General features: G+C 40.7%; 1 protein-coding gene across 4 annotated transcripts; it reads right to left on the bottom strand.

The window, feature by feature from the left end:
* Positions 1 to 2,408: 2,408 nt before the first annotated feature.
* Positions 2,409 to 22,010, bottom strand: LOC132978164 (rho GTPase-activating protein 40). Of its 4 annotated transcripts, XR_009673873.1 has the most exons (16): positions 19,480 to 19,790; positions 16,864 to 17,087; positions 14,346 to 14,566; positions 13,596 to 13,674; positions 12,770 to 12,918; positions 11,840 to 12,005; positions 11,475 to 11,566; positions 10,786 to 10,863; positions 9,491 to 9,650; positions 8,414 to 8,496; positions 7,269 to 7,475; positions 6,860 to 7,003; positions 6,455 to 6,606; positions 6,209 to 6,267; positions 3,077 to 5,618; positions 2,409 to 3,046 (listed from the first exon to the last, which is right to left on the bottom strand). XR_009673873.1 is itself a non-coding variant. In XM_061043264.1 (15 exons), the coding sequence occupies exons 1-15, from the start codon at positions 21,910 to 21,912 to the stop codon at positions 5,512 to 5,514; spliced, it is 1,995 nt and encodes a 664-aa protein (XP_060899247.1). In that variant the 5' UTR covers positions 21,913 to 22,010; the 3' UTR covers positions 2,409 to 5,511. The 4 variants fall into 4 exon arrangements, 3 of the variants coding, with proteins under 3 accessions (XP_060899247.1, XP_060899244.1, XP_060899245.1); XM_061043264.1 differs by lacking the exon at positions 19,480 to 19,790 and adding an exon at positions 21,839 to 22,010 and having other exon boundaries at positions 2,409 to 5,618; XM_061043261.1 differs by having other exon boundaries at positions 2,409 to 5,618.
* Between the last annotated feature and the right edge of the window lie 1,066 nt (positions 22,011 to 23,076).

Raw genomic sequence — 23,076 nt, 5'->3', positions numbered from 1 at the left:
CGATAAAATCATTTTTAATAATCAGTCTGTTGTTCCTATTTTCTTTTCACCGCTGTATGCTGCTTGTAAAACTGTTGTTTAAAAGCTAGGAGTTGTGCTGTTGTTCTGAATATCAACATGGCTGGGATTATACTCCATGACTGGAATAAACCCAGCACTGATACAAGGCCGCAGGTTTCGCTCGGTTGGTAGAGCAGCTGCACCATACACACAGGCTACAGTCCTTGAAGCACTGATCACAGGTTTCACTCCCACCCTTGGACCTTTGATGCAAATCCACCCCACTCCCTCCTCTCCAACTTTCCTCTCTCTTATGCTGTCCTATCAATAAAGGCAAAACCATTTTCTTTATAAAAAACCATGCTTATACTTATTATCATAGCACTCCCCTCTCAAGAGTGTTTCTTGCTAAAATATTAGACCCTAATTGTTTTCAAACTAGTTGTGATGCTCAAAATTCATGCATGATGTCTGGCAAAGTTTAGCCTTAGAAAATATCACATTCAGCCTTTTAAGTCCCCCATGTGTAGCCTAATGTGTGTGACTGTAAAAGTCCTGTTCTGCTCATTAAAGCGCCACATAACCAGAAAGCTAGTGGCATTACAGGCCTTATCTTGCATTTCAGGAAAAAAAAAGCCAGTTTTTGTACCTTTAGGGGTACGATTGCTCGTCACAGAGGTACTTGTGAGGACTTGAGTTGTACCCAGAGACCAATCCTGTACTTCTGTGGATTATTTAGTACCTAAAAGTATCAGTACATATTTAGTTTATTGCATGTAGTAATTCACACAGTGATGAGACTGTATTTTAACCTGCTAATCAAGTCTGAATCACTCGGACACTCAAATTACTTTTTAACACTGATTACCTCAGCACAGTCCTTTTAATCTGTTATATTTATACAAGAGCATTTTTTCTCCATCCGCTTCCTGCCTCACTTCAACCCATCTTTAGAGTCAAAATCTGAAACTTTTCTTTGTGTTCAAACTGTCTCATCAGCGTTCGAGCCTCTGCAGCTGCTGCCAGGAGGGAAACCATGATGGCTGCCACCGAGTGAGCACAGGAAGAGGCTTCATCTCGCACCGTCATCCCTCATCAACCCGCTCGACTCCGGTCAGCATGGCACAGAAAGACAAAAGAAGAAGAGTGAGGGGAAATGCGAGGGAAGCTCTGAGTGCAGGTTGTGATTAGTTGTGAATGAAATGCAGCCGTATGATTGGTGGAGAGAGCCAGAGGTCAGGCGTTCTGCCAGTAGCTCATACAAGCCTGCTGATTGCTTTTCATCCACTGATTACAGTAATTTAGATCTGCAGAGGGCCAAAGGGGCCCGTGTCTGCCAGCCTGACTACTGCTGCTGCTGCTGCTCAGTTTAAGGGGAGGGGGCTGCAGTTTGGTGCATTTATGCAGATTTTAGAATCATATATGACTGAAAGAGGCTGAAAAAAGAATCAAATACAGTGTTTACCAAGAAAAACATAAAGGTGTTTGAAAAGAGAAAACTTATGTTGCCTGTGCTGACAGAAGGTAAGTAAAGTACATATATATATTTTGTTGTTTATATTTAAATGTATACATTTTATTTGAATGCTTGTCTCTGTTGCCGGCCCTTCAACGATGGGTGTGAATTAGCATTCTAGTGAACTCCAACATCACATCTGGTATCATTATACAGATGTTAATCAATGTGCTCTGTCCCTTCATAAAATGGTGAGGCCGACAAAAACAGAAAAATCTTTTAAATGAAGAAGAAATAAAACAAACCCAGTCAAAGATTTTCTCTCCAAACTTTACATATCCATCAACACCCATTTCAGAAAAGTAACCCTTGTTTTATGCAAAATTCCAGGAACGCAGATGATTACCCCCTCAAATATTCTGTTTTAAAATCAATATTGACTGAAATGTTATCATCTGGTTTTCAAATGATTGAAATCACATTTTAAATCCAGAGATTAGACGCACAATCATCACTTCACTTCATCAAAAATACAAATTGCACAGCTTTAAACTCTAATTTTGTGAAAGAAAGAAACAACGACTGCTTTATTACACACCAGTTTCTTTTCTTTTGTCTTCAAAGAGGCTCTTTGGACACACCGAGACCTTGAATAATCAGAGTTGATGAGGCAGTTAGTTGCGAATGGTTTTTTTCCAGGACCGATGGTGATGATTAATCAAGGAGCAGCAGCGGCCTCTTCACCCGCACACATTACAAGGTTAATCTCTCTATTGATTCTAGCTGCAGAATAAAACAAATACTTCACTGCACATTTTCTCTGCTTACATTTACGTGTGTGTATGTTACCGCTCCTTTTTGTAGATTCACAAGAGGGATGAATGATGCTTTTGTTGATACCATCTTCCTACCGCACCCATTACCCCATATTGAACAAATAAATCATGTTAAGGACAATATTAGATTCACATTTATTGACAGAAAAAGCACATTTTTCAAAGGTGTTTCTTTCTACAGCAGAGACTGGGGGTGTTTTCACAGAAAATTAAAAACAGTGACTCGTGTAAAGGGCATAAATATACATTCTGCCGTCTGCTTACTGGCGTCTAAAATCTTCATGACAAAAGCCAGACATTAATGAAGACATTAAGAGATCCATAACTTTCATCACAACAGACTTCTGTAAATGTCCGTCATCTTATCTTAAAAAGTCTCCCTGGGTAGTTGTACACATTACACTGGTTCAGAGATATCTTCCCCATAGGAAGCTTCCTCTGGTTCTCACATACACACACAAACACATTCACATATGTACAAATACAGTCAATAAAAAACTGGTGTAAGAGTGTGTGAACTCGTGCCCCTGTTGTCCATGTATGTGTGTGTGGGTGTCATGTGTGTTTAGACAATAACGTGTCCATGTGCTCTGCTCCTCAGGGGTGTTTGGGCTCGCCCTCTGGGATTTTGCTTCAGAGGTGACCTACTTCTCGTGATTGTCAGCAGAAGGCAGTTTCATCAGCTCGCTTTGTGCTGAGGCACTGAACTGTGCCCAGGACCCTGGGACATGCCGATTGGACCTGTGTAATGAAGCTCATCACACACATGCATGCGCGCTCACACACACACACACACACACACACACACACACACACACACACACACACACACACACACACACACACACTACTGCTGCCATCAGGTCCAGGGCAGCAGAATTTATCACGTCCATTTATTACCTCCTCCTTCATGAAGGAAATTTGATTCCTCGGCGTGTTTCTGATGCACATTACGGTCCATCATTGGGAAGGTGACAGAGACGGAGTGGAGGGTGTTGATGGATGTCAGTGCTCAGACCGGCGGTCCTCACTCCGTCTATTGAGTGAAGAGTGTGCGACTCGTTTCCCACAAAATGGCCACGGAGCCCCAACATGGCTCCGACTGCGAGGAGCAAATGGTTCACATATGACGAAGGGCACGAGGTGCTGAACACATTCATTAACTGCTCGTGTGTGTGTTTGGAATACTCTGAGTAGTAAGGTAATGAAACAGTCCGACTTTCTTTTCACAATAAAGAGTATAAATGAGAAGTATATTTACAACATTTATCTTACTGTAATGTTTAGGAGGGAAAAATGTAACAAGATTCATCAAAAAAACGATGTATAATAAGAAATATGCACAAGAACACTGCAAATTCCCACACTGAGTATGGGCAACTGATCACAACACACTGTAATAATGAACTCAGCATCATCTCCACATTATCCTAAAGTATGTCTAGCCTACAACACTCATTAAATACGGAAGCAACAGTGGTATTACATTCATATAAATAACAATAATCCCATTACCCCCCCCCCCCTCCCCCTCCCCCTCCCCCAAAGAGTCACTTCAGCACTTTTGTGTGTTTAAAAATGAGAACTGAAGACCAGCTTCACTGTGTGTCCTAGACATCTCCCTTTAGAGGTGCAGCGACTGTCCTTGAGCTGGTGACACCAAATCCCTCAGTTTATAAAAAAAAACACTCTTTGAGCGCCGTTCTATTCAGGTAAGGGGTCCTTGGAAGTCCATGGATTGTTTTTTTATAAGGCCCAGGAGAACGCAGATTTCACAGATAAGAGAGGAGCTCAGTTCATCTTGGTGTTCCCTCTTTGAATGGCACGGAAGAAGTAAAGGGGCGGATACACAGCAATCTTTGTATTCAAAGAGTAAGGGCTGGGAAAAGGTCGACAGGGAGAGCAGCGAGCGGAGGACGAAGAGCAACGGAGGAGCATCGGTCAGCTCATTTACTGATTGTTCAGTTAGTAACTGAGCTGCCCGCTCCATTCTCAGGTTAGCTTGGGATGTTTTCATTAAATACTGGTTTCTGGACAGTCAATGTTTTTTTTTTTTTTTAAAAAGGAAAGAAAAGGAAGACATGATGCAAAAGATTTCTGTCCAAATCTTAAGGTTCAATGGAAACTTCATGCATTCACAATGTTTACATATTTTTCATGTTAAATAAATTGGAAAACAGGTTTCTGTAACTATGTAAGAGGGATATGAGATACCTGATTTCTAATGGTACATGTCTCCTGCATGTCTACACTTAAAGGAGCTTCTTTTAGACTTTTTCAGGGAAAGCAGTCGGTCTTTTTTAAGGGATGAGTTTTTATATTTATAATTATTCCATCTGAACACAAACTGGACGGGAGACAAAGTGAGCCAACCTTCTTCTAGTCAGTTGTATTTGCAGGATCGTCACTCAGGGCAGGAATCTGATTGTTGGAAACACAGTCTACGGTAACCAATGTAACCTGGTTTCTTAAGTGTAGTTAGACACACTGATTGGTGGTTGGTCATGTAAAGTCACTGTTAGCTTTCAGCAACTACAACTCCCATAAATCTGCCATTTCTATGCTAGGCAGTTGCAACACATGACTGAAGTTGCAGAACAATGTCTCCAAGGTCACAAATCAAATTTAATCTCAGGAGCAATGTTGTCACATGAGGAATAAGATACTAATTTTGTATCATGTTTCACCTTTCTGCAAAACGCTAACAAATGAAACTCACAACGTGAATCACATTGTCGAGCTGGCCTGAGAATGTGGGGGTGGGACTTGAGCCCTCTGTAGCCAGAGGTGCTCTGCATCCCCATCTGCTCGTCATGGTCTGAGATGAAAAAAAGAAAAGGCAAATATAACTGCCCAGCCGTTCACTCTCGCCTTTCTTTTCTGTGCAGCAGGTTCTCTGTTGGAAGTAATAAGTCACGTCAGCAGCTTTTTGCTCACAGCCCCGCAGTAATGCAGGAGAGGAAGGATGGAGAGAAGAGAAGAAAAGAGGAGAGAGAGAGAGAGTGAGAAAGGCAGAGGGCAGTGTGTGTTCATGTGATCATAGACAGTTTTTCTGCTCCTGGCAGAATCTCCATCTATCTGTTTCTGCTTCCTCCATCTGTCTCCTGCTTGCTTGTTGCTCCGAGGAGGATCAGAACAGAGGCCTGAGTTGATATCATCTTTTGTAGGTCCTTCCTTTGTCCTTCTGGAAAGTTTTGAACCAATCTGTCCATTTGTCCTTCACAGCCCTCTGCTGGCGTTGGGTTTCATCTTGATGACCCACTCTCCTCCGTGGTTACTGTTATACAGATCCAGAAGATGTGTGTCTGGATCCAGGCAGTGCTCACCTGCAAAAAAACAAAAAGGATCAATAAAAGTGTATACTGTTTGGGTTGATTTGGCATAATTATTAAAGCGGCAACTTTAAATCATTTTCAAGGTCAAATATTCTCTTATTGTTTCTTCATTTTATAGACTAACAGTTTGAACTTAGAATGAAAGAAAATTGTTTACATGTCCATCCTCTGTTCTACATTCAACTCAATGTCTTTTCATGTCAAATTTAATTTTATACTCAAAGGTACATCAAATCAAATCTTCACAACTAAGATAAGGGATTTTCGCCTGAATCCTGCTCTAGAATCATCACAGGACTTTTGTCTCCATCCTAAATGTAGTCATTAATCTGGACTCTCAGGTAGGACTGTACAGTTTCAGAACTAAACTGTTAAACGAGCAAGTTGTCAACTCTCCTGTGAGAGACACAGACATGTGTGTAATAAGCATTTGTCTGCTCTGATAACTGCAGATGCACTGCTCCTGTCTCTTTGGCGTATGCACAGATCATTACATAAGACCTTGTGCCCTCATCAGCTCAATGAGCAGAAAGACATGCAAATGTCAGAGCAGAGGCAACGGTGCAGCAACTAACACTTACCGATGTTTCCTCCCACTTCATACAGAGCGCAGTCTGGATATGCCACCGAGCCGTTTCTGCTGACAGACAGATAACACCTTCGTATCAAACTGTTGGAGGCTGGAGTCAAACCAGTAGCTTGTCATAACTTATAACAATTCATATTTACTCTAAAACACAAGGTTGCTATGCTTATTGAGTTTAAAATCATTCTGAAGTGAAGTTTCAGCCTGGCACATAGCCATAAGTGTCACTGTAGTATTGTACCTTCGCATTTTGCCCTTTCCGTTCTCTGGGCTGCGGAGGCACTGGCGGTGAAACTGGGCGAGCAGGTCTGAAGCTCGGGAGTTGATGTTCAGCTTGAACTCCATTGTACCGCTCACCTGATCCCCAACCTGGATCTTCACTGTACGGCACGGCTAAAGACAAAAGAAAAGATTAAAGAATAATTGCTATTACTTTAGACAGTTCAGGTTTTAGTGACTCATGAGAATTTGAGCCTCCACTGCTATGATCAGTGAGTTAGGAGTTTTCTGTGGATAACAAATCCAATCATTTGGTGTTTACAGATACTTGTACTTTAACATTTGTATTAGCTCCAAAGAAAAAAAAACTGACACAATAATAGAGAAGTGAAAGCATTGCTGTTGTTTATTGGTGGTGAAACCTTACCTCTGAGGTGTTTTTATCAGGTTTTTCCCGGCTGTCTGTGTGGATCTTCCTCAGCAGGTTCTTGATGCGGCGATCGTAGAACTGATAACGCCTGTTACTGTTTTCGTTCATTTTGCGCACCTGGTTCATGAGGAAATTAGGAATCTGGAGAGAAAAGGCAGTATGATTCAACATTTGTAACATCTGTGATGCTTTGATCAATTCATGCCAAGGAGCTTTGTGTAAAAAAACACAAATATAAGGCATTTGTGATAACATATAGCAGAACCGCTTTTCAAAAATGTATCTCAAGAAAAGGCCAATTTTAATTACTGTTTTTACTGATATTTAATTTGAACTTGCTACTTAATGACACACTAATATATTTACAGTCCTCTCCTCCTGAGGTTGAATATGAGGGTGGTCTTACCGTCCAGAGCAGGTCCTGGTAACGGATGAGAAGCCTCATAACATCAGCTGCCTTCTCTGCGTGTCCTTTCTCTGCGCCCTCCGTCAGCCTGCTGGGGACGGCCTTATGAAGGAAGAGGTTTGGAGCCATGATGGTGGCCACGGCCCACAGGTTCATCCTGTTCCTCTTCTCCCTGGAGACCACCTTACTGAGGAACTCCAGGAGGGCCTGAAGGAAGCACACATGGAGACTTGTGTAAAGATATATAAAATCAAAGCTAGTCTGACATTTTAGAAAGAGATGTTTTTATCACACTCAATGTCCTCTGTATGTTGAACATTTCATTTTATGTGGAGGTTGATAGACACTCTCATTTTGAACTAAACAATGTACAAATGTAACGAGGCCACTTCTGCAGAAGCACGACAGGGAGAAAAGTGGATATCACAGCGACTGAATCATCTATAACACCTCTACTGAGAAGAGCGTTAATGCACAGTAAGTTTCAGCTGCCTCCACTGGAGTCAAAGTAATTAGTTCAGGTGGGTTACATGATCCTGGATGCTAAAAGCGGAGCTGACTGCACACTACTGTCGGTGAAAGTGAGTCATATGGTTAATGCCTGTGGTTGTATAACAAGATACAGTGCTTAAATTGTGGATTCAAAACAAAACAGTACATTACGAAACAGTGCTTCAGCATGTGAGTTTTTTTTATAAAGGTACATTTGGATGAATTCCTGATACCATAAGGGGAGCATGTTGGTTGTATAAAAAACATTGCAGGATTCTGTTTAATTCTTGCTGGAGTTTAACTTGAAGTTAAGGTTTTTTTATTTTTTATTTAAGTCATTAGTTTCTCCTGGAAATCAGGGGTTTCCTTAAAGTGCATCCATGGCGAGGAAGCCTTCTTAAAATGGATTGTAGTTCTAGTATCAGTTTGATAAATAAAGTGGCACTTAAAGATACTCAGGCAAAGCTTGTGTGCCTAAAATTCTACAATATCCTAGAAATGTGTAAAAGTCTTTGAGGATAATATCCTTAAAATGTGTTGACATGTTAGTGTAATGTCAGAAACTTAACAAATCTGACTGTTTAAGGGCATGAGAACAGTATCATCGTGTATTGTGTTGTGTGTATAAGTGTGTGTGTTCATTGAGTGTGCACCTTCAGTGTGTTCCTGTTGGGCTCGGGCAGCAGCAGGATGAGGAGGTTCAACATGTGGAGCTTCTGCTTCAGGTCTGTGATGTCTGGAGAAGGAGGGAGCAGAGGTTTAACACACACACACACACACACACACACACACACACACACACACACACACACACACACTTCATTTCCTCAGACTGCGACTTAGAATAATGGGAAACCTGAAGATTAATGACATTGTGACAGGCAGCCATTAAGTTTGTTTGAGCTTATGTCTCTGTGGTCAAACATCATTCATCACTTTGCACCAACTCTCTTTAAACACTAAACATCAGTGAGTCATCAATCAGAATATATTAATATCAATCCAGACTATTTGGGCTAAAAAATCATGTGACTAGGGACTGTTCTTTTGCTCCGCTTTGTCACTGTGCAAGTATTTGTGAAAGGGTAAGGACGCCTCTTAAAAGACTATCATCTTGTTCATCTTAAAGTGGATTTCTCAGCCGGCGCAGACAAGATAAGCATCACACGACTCTGTCATCGGGGTAAAGAGTCTAAGGTAATTATGAAGTGAACCCTGCTGAGTTGTCTGAAAAAGTGGACAGCAGATTGTGATGCAGAGGAGGAGAAGAGGAATTGTTGTGTGTGTCTACTTTAAACAGTAAAATATGCAGCTGGCCGTACATGGAAACAGAAACACAATGCAGTCAGTCAAGTCAACACCACACCCCTCTGGTACTGACTTGCGGTGTGATTAATTACAGGTGGATGTCGTTATGTAACTGAAGAGGAGATGTGTAATTTGTGGTGTCTGATTTGGTACTGTTTGAAACTGAAAGGTATTTCATCCTAAACCTCAAACATAACTGCCCCTCCCAAATGCCTGAAATACAATGTGTCTAAATGTGACACATGAATTGTTCGAGTTTATGCTTACACAACAGAGATTTCAATATTTTCACACATTTCAGGGTAACAAAGAAAGATTTCTGTAGTAGGTGTTCATTTGGGAGGTGGAGCTAAAGCAGCAGGTGTGTTGTCTGAATGATAAAAAAGGTTCAAAGTGAAACCAGTAGAGAAATGCCCACTGACCTCTGACGGCGCTGAAGGTGTTGAGGTACTCGGCAGTGAGCAGAGGAGCAGGCAGTTCCCTGATAAACTTCTTGAGAAGCGCAGCAGCGTCGTTTGGACTCACCTCGTCCCAGCTGACCTGCCCCGAGTAGAAGTTTGTCTCAAAGTTCTGCTGCAGCAGCTGCAGACAGAAACACAAAGAGAGCAACAATCAGAACAGGACAACCACACATGAACTGTCAGTGTCAAATTCCACAGCACACTACCAGTGAATTCACCAGCAGTGAATCACTTTCAAAATGTTGAATTATTCTTTAAGGCAAGTTCACTTCAACACACAAACTAAACAGTTCTGGAATTTCCAATTAGTCATGACAGATGGATATGAGTTATCGCTTTCATAAATCAAGATGTTTATACTGTAGCGATACATTTTTTTAGTGACAAGTATTTTGAATGATGACATGAAGATATGAGTTGATGTTTGTCACTCAATGAGCTCTTTGTCTCTTTGTTAACTCACCAGTATCAGTTGAACTCTCCACTCGACTGTGTTAATGTTAACTACACAGGCATGAGCTCACAACTTATTACCTGGCCATGTCATCAGCTTCTATTTTTGGCTTAGGCTTATAAGATTGTATGGGCAGTAGCATTTGTGGTTTGAACTTTGGAATATGAATGCAGTTCCTTCCTCTGTTTGTTTCCTTAAACAAGGGTGTTTGTATGAATACGTTGTGCTCTTCTTACAGAAGAAAAATTCAGAATATCCTGAATGTTACAGATCGTAGTGGTGCTTGTAGAGCTTTTTGTGTTAATTATTTGAATCTACTAATATCACCTTAATGTTAGGATGACATACTTTTGTTTCTAAAACATTTGAAGCTTTCACAAGTATTTAATTGATCTCCTCTGATTTTCTGTTGTTCATTGCTACCTTAGTGCTAAACGGCGCCCTCTTCTGTCTGCTTTGATGAAATAGATTTTCCTTCTAATGTTCATATGCTGAATGAAATCCAGGCTCATAAAGGTGTTTAAGGGGCAGAAGCTGAAAATGTTGTAAATTATTTTCTTCATATTGGATATTTCTAAATGTCAACAGTAGTTTAACTCAATGAAGTGGTTTGATTCCCCTGACTGCTGTCAAACACTTGACATTTTACAGTGTTAATCATTTGCCTGGTTTGAACAGGTAAAAGTAACATTTTCAAATTGCTTGTCTTTAAGCAGAACATACAATAAAAAGGCAAAATGTTTTATTAAATGATTTGGTGTTGGCTTAATTAAAGGAATAGGTGCTGAGCCAAATATTGTACCTTGATTCTTGACTGAGATCCTGGAACCCGCAGGATCCCCTCTGAATCGACTCCTTTCTTCTCTAAAAACGACAATAACTGCAGAGAGAGAGAGAGAGAGAGAGAGGGAGAGGGGAGAAGGAGAGAGAGAGAGAGAGAGAGAGAGAGAGAGAGAGAGAGAGAGACATTAGCAGAGAGTAAGGCTTCAGCAGATAAGAATCTCTTGCTCACCTCTGCTGGTTATTCTCAGTAACTGCTGTTTTGTACAGGGTGTGGTCAGAGCATTTCACATTCAGAGGACACTGTGTTATCTAAAGAGGAGGATTGTAGGCTCAAGAATGTGCTGAACAATATATTGATAGAAAAAGATCAAAGTTGGAGCGTTGATGGCCGAGCGGTTAGATCGTACCCAATGTACAAAGGCTACAGTCCTCCAAACTCTAACAACTTTCCAATAAAATAAAGGCAAAAGCTCAAAAATAAATCTTTAAGAAAGATAGAGAAAGATCAAAGTGAAGGGTAAACTGTCATGTTGTGCCAGAGCAGGGGAGAACAGCAGATCTGATGTAGAATGATATTTTATATAATGTTCAAGAGCGAGCTGTTAATGTTGTAATAGTTCATATAAACAGAATCTATTTACCAACATTTCATGCATGCCATCTTTGTTCTCTTATATGAATGACTTTCAGTATTTAAAAAAATCTTACCCCCTGCAGGAAGAGAGGAGTCGTCGTGTTGGTCTTTATTTTCTGATCGTTTTCCAGCAGCGTTGCCAGCGGCACTCCGAAGAATGAACTCTCTGTGACAGACCAAAGTGTCATTCAAGTGTCATCGGCCTTACATAATCATGTACACACAGTTTTACTGAGGTCATAGTTTCTTTTGTTGTGTGTGTATGCCTACATTTATACTGCCATGTCATTACTTGAGGAAAGTTGTGTATATGAGACGATATACTGTAAATGTCTGTCAAACTAAGCCTTACCAAGGAAATGCAAAGATTAGTTATGGAAGATTGATATTTTGTTTCCCTGTTGTTTTGTATGCACCCTTTGTGTGGATGATGCCATACCTGCGATTTTTCTCTTGCCAGTTTTATGCCTTTTGACCTCCAGCTCTAAGAGGTCGCACAGCGCCGTCATGTCGATGAGAGCCAACTGACGCACCTTCTTCATGTCAGTGTGGGAGAGATCCTGAATACGAGTCACTCCTAGACGGCACTTGGGACAGATGACCCGCTGAGAAGGTGAGAGATTTGAAGGAGAGAAAAGTGAGGAGAGGGGGATTGACGTTGAGGACGTGGAAGAGGAGAAATGTGAAGAGATAAAGAGAGAGAGGGGGTCGAAAAACAGAGAGCACAGAAAAGGAGAAAAAAATGTCCAATGTCAATTTTATAAATCTGATTGTAATGTTGTCCCCTTGATTAATACTTATTTGTGGAAATGGAATGAACATGTTTTAAAACTTTGAATTCTATTGCCAAGGAACTTAATGTGCCCGTAAACACAGAAACTCTGTTGTTTGCAGCTACTTTCCTTTGTAGCTTATCCTACTCAACCCTGTTATATAACAAACAAACGGGCTGATTAAAATGGCTTAAAGCAACATTTCTGTGTTAAAGTAACTGTAGATTGGTGCCTGTGTAGTAAAGAAACAAAGTAAGACTCTTGGATGTTTCACTGTAAATATACAGTCTGTGTCTCTTTAAAACTGAGCGAGGAAGAGAGCAAAAACATGACAAAAGTGTAATGCACTGATTGTATTAATGAGGGTTATTATTAGTCATGTATGTCCCTTGTCTTCCTCAAAACTATGCAATCATTTCCTTTGTTCTGTGAATCTATTTCAGGTTTACTTCCACGCAAACAAAAAGGATGCAAAAGTTTGTATTTCCCTTTGAAGTCACGTTACCTTCCCATTTGATGAAGTTGACAGAATGATTACAAAGAAATAACAATCCTAGAGAGATGATGAAGAGAGGGGAAAGTGTTTTAGAGCTTACCGGCAAAGTGCCATCCTCTTTCCTGCGGAGGATTTTGTTCTGTGGCAGTTTGGCCTGTTTGAGGAAGATGACGGCCTGTTCACAGTAAGCCACATCAGTGATGAAGAATTCTTCTTTGGGAGCACCTCGCTGATGCTCTGGGGTTACGGCTAAGAGGGAAACACACACACACACTCAAATCTATGAGTTCACTTCAGAATAAAAAAAAAATGTCAGAAGGAATCTTTACCTCTTTCAGGGGCAATACCATTTTGATTCTTCACAGTATATCCTTCACTTTACTTTGATCTAAAATGAATATTCTAGCAGTTTTTTGTCTACATATGCCAAACAACAGCATGTTTCACAACCGCTGTATTTAAAATATTTGAGTAAACTTCAGGAAAGTAAGAATATAATATGAGAATATAAAAACACTTTTTGATTTATTTAAACTCAAATATATTGGGATCAGCGCTGAGAAGACAGGGACGCTCTCCAGCGACTACATTCAGAGTCAAGGCTTTAGAGGATTCAAGGATTTAGAGATAGCTGTCGGGACTCAGATCTGATCCTGACACACAACCTCACCAATCCGCTGCTCACCTGACTTCTGCAGGTATGGTTTACTTTAAGATATGTGTAAGGCAATTACAGAACCTAGTAGATAAACGTATGAGTACTTGTAGAAAACCAGAATAGAAATTTAGTTTTGACTCATCAGATTATCAAAAAAAACAGCAGCTGTCGTTTTCTGCATTTTGAAATAGCTGTATGCCAGCCTTTGCTTCTTTGCCCTTGTGTTTCGTTAACATGATTTCATAAAACAACTTCCTGTAGCTCTCACCTGACAGTGGTGATTTGTTAACGGACGCCATGCTGACTTGGGCTACGTCTTCACTTTGTTGGGCGTCAGGGAGGAGGTTCTGGTGAGAGAGAGAATGAATCATAGTTACAAACACAGAAACATTTTCCTCCAGTCCTGTAATATTTTCAGTACCACAGGGAATACAGGTAATGGTTCTTATTGTTTGCTGTGTTGATGGTCATGGATACAGAGAGTGTTTCGTTTGATAACGGGCTGATAAGCATCAGAGGAACACTGTCTCTATTCCCCTCTGCGGGCGGCTCAGGCTGACAGTGAGGACAAAGCGTGGCCTTTAACAAGACAGCACAATACACTGGTACAATAGATAGTCCCTCAATGTGTACTGACAGTCATCAGGGAAATGGCTATTTTATATTTTACTGTATGCAGCTTTGGCTCAGACAGATTCTGCCTGCTGTAAATTAGATAACACAAAACATTTCACCTTTAAACTGGCCTTCAGCTTGGAACGTGGCTAAAACAAAGAGAACCAAGTTTCTAGGAAGCATTGAGGTCAAAATCATAATTCTGTACATAAATAAAATGCATAATGTGTTTGGATTCATATAAATCAACATCTGGGACAGCAGTTAAGTAAATCTGAGTTTCCCCACTCACACTCAAGATTGTCCTTCTACACCAGCAAGTCTAAATGTTGTTGTATAAATCAATGATTTACCTTCAAAGCAGCAGAAATTCAAATATTTACAAACTTCTAAAGGTCCTGACCTGTGCGATGGGCGAGTTGAAGACGTCTCGTACGTCCCGCGGTGGAGGTTTGTTCCTTTTACGTAGGGACAGTGTGTAGGATTCTAGTCGACGCTGGACGGCCTCGGCCTGGGTCCGGGTCAGAGTGGACAGAAGCACAGCTTTTTCTACATCATCGCCATCCTCATTGATCAGGTCTGACAAACCAGCATCAGCCAGCCACTGCTCCTCCTGTTCCCCTTCTGAGACACATTTGTAGAAGGTACAGTGAAAGGATAGATACAGTACAATGCAGTTTAGCATGCACAGTGGTTTTTTATAATAACCTATAGTTTGAGGATCTCACAAATTAGTTAGCTGTTGTTTGTTTGAAGTAAGTGGGGGGTGACCTTCACCAAACTGTGTCAGGATCAGTCAGGATAGTTACCTCTGAACACGGGGCGCCTGCTCTACCAGCTGAGCTAAACCAGAAACTTTCTGGTTTCAAGCCAGTAATTGAGAAAATAACAAGCAAACACTTCTTCAGGTGGCTTTTATGTGATGCCACCTATTTAAAAGTATCTAATATCTCTCTTTTCCTTTTTTATTTTATGGCTCCCAATTTATGAATCACTTCCTTGCCCTTCTGATATATTATTTACTTATTTATATACCTCTTATTCGTCTGTTTTTGTTTGATGAACCTGATGTGATGTTGTCTTATAACCTTTCTATCTTATTTTATTGATTTTATTGATTTAATTGTATTGCTTTATAACTTTTTGAGATCTGCCTGCTGTATCACTTTTATTCCTTTTAGTTGCATTGTTTATTGTTGACCTTTTGTGTTTGTGTTTTGTTCTTGCCTTTTTGTTTGACTTTTCTTTAGTTCTCTGTGTTTGGCCCGACTGTTGATGTTGATGTTATTATCAGTTAGAGTTCATGCCTTTGCTTTGTCTGTCTAAGCCCTTTGTAAACATCGTTTTTTAAAGGCTTTATAACTCTTTATATAGCACTTTTTAAACAGAAAAGCATGCAGCCATAAGTGCTTCACAGAAGGTGACAGGAAATAATAAAAAAAAACAATAGATAAAATTCTAAAAGACTAAAACAGGAAAGACAATAATGATTAAAACGTAAAATAAAAGTTGATAGAAAATAATAAAATATGTAGGAATTAATCGATTAAAATCAAACCAAATGTAAAAACAATGAAAAAAATGTTGACTAAGGCTATCAAATAGCTCCAAATTGAAAGCCAGATAGAAAAATAAGGTCTTGTGTTTACTTTTAAAAGAACCCAGAGAGCTCGCAGTTTTAATGTCAAAAGGTAGTGAGCTCCAGAGTTTAGAGCATAAAACCAGTAAGCTCTTTCCCTGGTACTAGTGTGGGTCACATGAGGGACATTTAAAAATAAGTAAAGTTATTATTAGTATAGTAGTAAAGAATGAAGTCAGTGTTTCCCCTAGGTTTACAGCGTTGGGGGGGTGGAGACAAGCCGACATGCCGACACGGCGACACGGCGACACGACGACACGATGACACGACGACACGATGACTTGAAGGAATCTTGGTGTTCATGCGTTACTTTTAATGACAGCTGTCCTTTTCTATTGGAAAGGTATCCTTAAATGACTTCTTTCCCTGATTTCCGACTCTATCCACAATCCTATCTCTACAATAAAGGCACAAAAAGCCCCCACCAATATAATGGTAGGGGAAACACTGGAAGTAATAAATTCATTGCTTACAAAACATCTGTAGCCCAGTCCAAACAGGAGTATCTGTCTACATCACTGTAGCTTTAGAGGCTGTAACATGACTCCCTAATATAAAAGACAAACTATACATTAAAGTTAACTGTCAGTCTGTTGTAATAGTAGGTATTGGTTTGTTTTTTCCTTTTTTTTACATGTACAGACGGTTAAATATGTGTCACCAATGTATATTCATGCAGTTCAGAGTTGTGAATATATGGTTATGCTAGTGTCAGTCAACATCAAATCTCTGCATAAGAACAATTTTTTTGTGGTGCAGTCCATTTATATTAGAGGTTGTGTTCATCTAAAGATTGTTAACACTTCTTGGAGACTAAATACAGCAGATAATAAGCTGTTATTTAATAAAGTAGCACATAGTATTGATAACCTTTTCAAAATAATAATGAGACCCTCCTACAGTTCTAATCCTGACTACAGGGTTTACTCATCAGTGAAACAATTCAAGGAACAAAGGGATCTATTAAAGGGAAGTATTAACAGTACATAATCACACACATCATTGTCATCAAGTCAGCATTCATGAATGGATATTTGGCTTGCGTGCATAACGTACTTCCTAGCACAAAGTGTTTGATTGTGTTGCCATGGTGATGAGCACTACTTTGCTGCATGAACGAAACCTGATATGCCGCCATGGCAAATGCATCATTTCATGGAGGATCTCAGCGGCATCTGTGCTTAAACACTGATGGTTTAACATTCTATATGATAGACTCAGACTCCATCACAGCTCTCTCCAGCCACTCTTAATCTAACAGCTCATGATAATCAGCATTTACCTTCTGACTGTTTGGAGTCTCTCCTGGTGCAGTCGAGGTCTGTGTAGCCACTCCCCTGTCTGATGGTCTCCACCTCACTCCAGAACGAGTCCAGGCAGAGTTTGTCGGGGTGCTGCTCCTGATCCTGGGAGGATGCCGAGTGTGTGGTATGTGTGTCTTCAGCAGCTGCCTGGTCCTGCGGGCTGGCCCAGGGCTCCACGCTCATCTCGGTGGGGCTGGGATTTCTGGTGCAGACATACACACACGTAAAGAAATCGCAGGCATGCATGCAAACGGACTGGCAGAAACACAAAGACACATACAAACACAGGAGGGGCGGTGAGGACGGAGACGATGCAGGGACGATGGATCAGCGGGGAGAGCCCAGAGAGCAGGACAGACAAAAGGAGAGGGATGGAGGGAGGGCCGGCGTGTGGAGAGCGATGGCGAGAGCGGACACAAAGGGGGGTCTCTATTGTTCTTGCAGAATGTGGCCTGGAGGCAAAGTACCCTCTAGATCCACTAGATGTCACTGTTAGGTTGTGGGATGTGTTCTCAGATGGGCTACACCCCTCTGAACTATATAAATAAATATACCCCACTAACAATGGAAGACCTAACCTGCAGTGAACATTTTGAGATAAAGAAATCATCAATCATCTCACATTCTTTTCTGAACTCTAGCAAGGATTTGCAGCCATCTTTTCCTGTGCACGGCTGAACAAGGAGGATACTGTTCCCTGACAACAATGGGATATACTCAGCTGCAAACACACTCTCAGCCTTTAGCACTAAAATGTGACCTTGTGATCAGAGACACAGGAAGTGGTCAGCTGACTCACTTCATCAGTGTGTGGATCAGTCACATTCTCTGTGTCAGCAAACCTCCAGAGACATACCGAACCATATTCGTCTCTATCTAAGGAATGCCAGATGGCTCATCACCAGACATTGACATGATAGTTGCTGGATGTATCAGAGCTCAGAATAGCTGTCATACTTTAAGTTGTGCTGTGATGATGTTTTCAAAATCTTCTTAAAAACAGGCCCACAGCATCTACAAGAAGATGAGACAGGCTTTTATCCAGATCAATGCTTTGCTCCATAAAACCAGTTCAAGGGCTTCTTAGAGGGGTTGGGGACAGTTGTGAGTTTCAATAGAAACAGAATTTAATAAACTCTGCTCTTACATTAGGATGCCCTTCAATAAACTCACAAGTATTATAAGACCATGCAAAGACTAATAGAGCAATCTGGAAAAAAATCACTCTTGTAAGGAGAACAGCTGGATAAAATAAATTACAAATTGTCTTCTGGATCAACATGCAGGTGGATGCCTCAGAGTCTTCATATACATCCTGGCTGTCAAATGTTATTAAGTAAGTAGGTGCTGCTTTCTTTTTCACTGTTCCCTTATCCAGTGAGGTAACATTCCACTATACATACATAATACATATGTAATATACTAAGACAGTTCAATGTAGTCCCATCTATCATTTCACTGGATGACATCCAACATGTCAGTGGTTTTCAAAACACATTTCAAGAAGTTACTTAACTAATTCAGAAGTTCAATGCCCTGTAGAAAGTAATGTACAGATCTGTACTGACTTTGAATTTGCAATGATTCTTACATTTCTATTCTAACCTCTTTTTCCCATGATCAATCAATGCTGAATCAAGCTAAATCCAGAAAATTTTCATCGGAAAAACGACAATAAATCACTTTTCTTATTTGTTGTCTTTACCTGTAAAAAGTAGAGAGCAATATAAAGAGAGATGCATGATCTAATCCTGGGGTTCTCAACTGGTCTAGCCTCAGGACCCACCACCAGCTCCCTCATGAAAAACAGCGTTTCAGATATTTTTTAACCTATCAGAATATTTCAATGAAAAATGGTGACCTTTGGACTTCAGGTGGTACAAAACGTGACGGAACATATTATACACAAAATGAAAACAAACAGACTTTTTGACACAATATTTTTTCCAGGCACACATTCGCGACTCACTTTTGGGTCCCGAACCATGAGTTGAGAAACACTAATCAGATCCACAAAGATTTAAATTAGAAAAAGAACCTGTATTTTCCTCTATTTGACACAGACTCAACACCGGGCAATAATGCATTTCTAAAGGAGAAATACAGGCTATCATTTATCCAAAGCCAGGACATGTGCCCAACACCTGCTGTGCTCATGGATAAAATACATCAAGGTCTGCAGACAGCTGCCTCACAGCAGCAAGCTCTGAATCCTGCAGCTCAGCACCCACATCAAATCTAGTTAAAGCCACAAGATTTATAATTAGATCAGAAAATATATCACCACAGCTCTCCACAGAAACGTATCCCTGTCCTACCAAAGATAATTTGTCTGCAAACTATCCTGCAGTTTCTGAATGTTGTTTATGTCAAGATCACCGACTAAAACAAAGACCCTGCCGTATAGTCTAAACATACCACTACTGCAAGGGCCTTGAATGACATGTTTATGTTGCACTTCCCTCTCAGGTTATGCCATGAATTTACTGTACATGGTCCCACCAACACAGCAACACTCCAAGCATACACCGTACTAAAACTTTGATGATTTTGATTTGTTCTGATCCAGCTCCAGCTCCTTCTCACACACATACCTGACTTTCTGCTTTTGGGAGGAGGACTTCGTGCGTTTGCTCCTCGCTGGACCTTTTGAAGGACGGAACCTGAATCGGTTCAACCTGGTGTGTGGAAACTGCATGTTGGACTCAATCCAGCTCACCATTACCTCCTCTCTGCCTCCCATATCCACAATGCTACCGTAATCCAGGAATTAAAGTCCAGCACAAAAACCCCTCGCTTTAGCCAGTCCTGGTGGTTGGACACCATGTGAGTGCGATGTAAATCTGCTCGCTGCTCTAGTTTCTCTGTGTGGTGACAGGAAGAGCTGTTGTAAGACTGTGTGGCGTGTTTGTGAGCTGAGTGGAGCTGAAGCTGGAATGCAAGAGGGAGTGACGACTTTCTGAACAGCAACACATCATTCACACCTGTCCCCTCCCGCAAAGTGAGGAGGTGACACGCCCTGCATGCATGCCTGATGGCCATCTTTCTCTCTGTTTCAAACAAGAATGTTCATCAAGAATGATACTATAGGCTACATAAATTAGTTAAAACAATCTGGTATCAACACAATATCAGTTCTTGTGTTAGTCAAGAGGACAAGAGCGAGGAAGCTTCTGGCCAAATAAGTGAAATGGAAAAATATGACATTATGACACTTTAGGCACTTTATTGGCCATTTTAAAGAAAGCTACACAACTCAACTTGAGTTGATTAATCAAGTGTTAAGTGTTGAAAAGGTGAGACAACTCTTCAACTCTTTAGTTTGCTGTTACTGTGCCAGCCGAGATTTAACTTAATCAAACAGATCAAAGGATGAAGACAATTGCTCGAGTTTACACTGCAAAAGGAAATCCCAAATCAAACAGTACATACTTGTTGTGTGGATTGCAAATCAAATCATGCCTTATATGCTGAAAAGACGGCAACTTATTGCACCATTCATGCCCTTAAAACTACAGTGCTGGTTCAACTTCATACCTGATGGCTGACATACAGTAAATACCTGTCAGGAGGCTGAGTTAGAAGCACATTTACGTGCAGTAAAAGAAAGCGCAAGTGCAACTGGTTTGTCAACATTGCCTGTGAGCCCATTACCCAATCAATCTGACTCATCACCACTGTTTCATTCTTTCTTGTCATGCTGATGACAGGCTATACATCAGCTGAGGATGTAAACAGAGACGGTAACACCACCACCTTGTAATGGAGAAGTGAGAAAAAACTGTTTTTCTGTGATTCTGGTTAAACCCATCTGAAAACTGTTTCCCCTCAACTAACATATGCATCTTTCAAAAACATGCAAATCTGACTCTGTTAAATGTCTTTCTTTCTCTTTGAAAAAGCTATATGAACAACTTAGAAATTAGTAATCATGTAGATTTACTGAAACCTTCCAGCTAGGAAGTCCCTAGCCATCTAGTTTATTCCATGCAGTTTGAGTCGCTTTTTTACCTTAAAATGTGATTGAAACTTCAGTGCAAGACTCAGAGCAACTCAGATCATACTTCCTAAAATTACCTTTACTAAGAATACCAGAGCCCTTACTTACTAGATTTTCCTCCAAGGGCAGGTTACAAGCAGGAAAGAAAGCTTTGAATCTCTTTTCCCGGGCTTCTTTGTTTAGCCTCAAGTACAATGAGGAAAAGCAGCATTGTTTTGTTCTGAATCTTGCTTATAATACTTGCCAGAAGGTTAGCTCAGCAACAAAACAATTCACATGCTCCATCCTACTACTGATCATTAGTGAAAATAGGCACAACTGTGAATGTCAGACTGATTGTTTTTCTTTTTGCTCAAATTAAAACAAAGAATCAACAGGAAACTATCCACTGTGAGAAAGGAATGGGCAAAATATCAAACTTTTCTCTTTATATTCAGCAGCACTGTGGGAAATAACACAAAGTAACCTCGACCAATGACCATGGGGAATGTCTAGAGTAAGCTACTTGAAAAAGTGGCTCCTGTTGAAAGCAACAATGTTTAATCCTCGTGGTTGGATCCAATTGCAAGCCTCTTATCTTGCAGGGAATGCGACAAGTTTGCTCATTCAGCTCTTAGAAAGTATTTCTTAAACTCCTGTCATTGTATCAATAATCTGTCCTGTTATAAATCTAAACAGGAAGGTATGTTTTTGAATCACAGCATGTCTACAATGACCTTAAATGGTATCAAAATAAAGCCAAATATTGACACTCCTTGTCCTAAACCATCACAGAATGAAACTGTTGCCTGTAAAACTAGCTTCCCGAAGCAAATTATGGAGTCACACAATATTTTTCTTTAACAGCTTTGCACAGAACCCATCCCCAGTTTAGTTTAAGAGTAGAGGATAATCTAATCCACATCAGCCTTAAACCCCCTAAAACCACAGCAGCAGCAGAGGCCTAATCCTACCTGGCCTTGGCCCGTGAGATGACTCTGCCCGAGAGCAGCAGCAGGGCCGCGGAGCCAGCTCTCCCCCACGGCATCCTGCTCCAGTCCCCCCAAAACGGCCACGAGCTGTAGGAAACAGCAGCTGCCTGCCCCAGGCAAGCTGTTTCCTTGTAATCTCTTCAGTGCCCAAATACATTAGAACAGAAACAGTCTCACTGTGAGGGTAGGCACGTCACTATATCACATCCTGGGGCAGGAAAGGAGGTCTGCATGAGGAAGGGGCCGGGAAAAGAGAGGAGCTGAGGGGATGAACAGCTGACTGGGATGGTTGTTTGACAAGGCTGGAGCTGGGTGTTGAATGTTTGAGGCTAAGGACACAACAGCTGCATGCCCGGCTGGCTGGATGGCCTGCCTTACTGTTAGGATAAAGTTACGGTGTGGCTTCATCATTTCCATCATTTGTAAAAGGGGGAGGGGAAAACATCCTTTATATAAGTGGCAACATGCTAACTTATTAATTTTCAAACTACTACTCTGGCCTTTTTCTTCTTTTATTCATTATCTTCCTTTAATAACTGAAGGTCATAGTCAAATTCTCTTTCTTTTAAACACTGGGTAAAATACAAAGTATGGCAGCAAGAGCTCAACTTGGTCTAATTAAAAACAACAGAGATAAAAATGAAACAAAAGTAGCTCTTGAACCTTTATCAGGCCCATAAGAGTAAGAACACAAAGCAGACGGTGCCCAAAAGGCCACAGGGTGCTGCACTGAGCTGAGACAGATGTTTTGTTTGTTGTGACGTCATAATCTGCTTTAAAGTAACATTTGAGAGAGATTTACAAAATTTGTCTCATTAGGAGAGCGTTAAGAGCTCAGCATAAAGGATTGGACTTTGTTACATGGCTGTGCTTGGTTGAGCTTACAACAGCAAATCTATACAATGTGAGCTATGGTGCAAAACTATGTTAGGCACGGACATGGAGGAGGGGGACCTTTTTTTTCTGAATCGTCACAAATGTCATGACATCAGACAAAATCTACCTTAAGAAGCTACTTTCTGTTTATGGGGGCAACATAATAATATCTATTGTGATAAATGATATACTCTGTAAATATGACCCATGTGCTTTGACAGCTAACTACACATTAGCTTTAACATGTTCAGTTAAGGAGCTTTGATAATTTCCTCCTTGTCCACATTGTAATACGTTTATTATGCATTGGCCTGCCAGAACCATAACAACACATTAGACATTAC

This window comes from Labrus mixtus, chromosome 7 (assembly GCF_963584025.1).
Source record: "Labrus mixtus chromosome 7, fLabMix1.1, whole genome shotgun sequence".
Taxonomy (NCBI): Eukaryota; Metazoa; Chordata; class Actinopteri; order Labriformes; family Labridae; genus Labrus; species Labrus mixtus.
This window is presented reverse-complemented; position numbering and strand designations above follow the sequence as displayed.

Coding starts and splice junctions, on each gene's coding strand:
- LOC132978164 (XM_061043261.1), bottom strand. CDS start 19,628: ATGGGAGGCAGAGAGGAGGTAATGGTGAGCTGGATTGAGTCCAACATG. Junction 17,088..19,479: donor TCCCAAAAGCAGAAAGTCAG/GTATGTGTGTGA, acceptor TGTCTGCACCAG/AAATCCCAGCCCCACCGAGA. Junction 6,268..6,454: donor GGAAAGGGCAAAATGCGAAG/GTACAATACTAC, acceptor TCTGTCTGTCAG/CAGAAACGGCTCGGTGGCAT.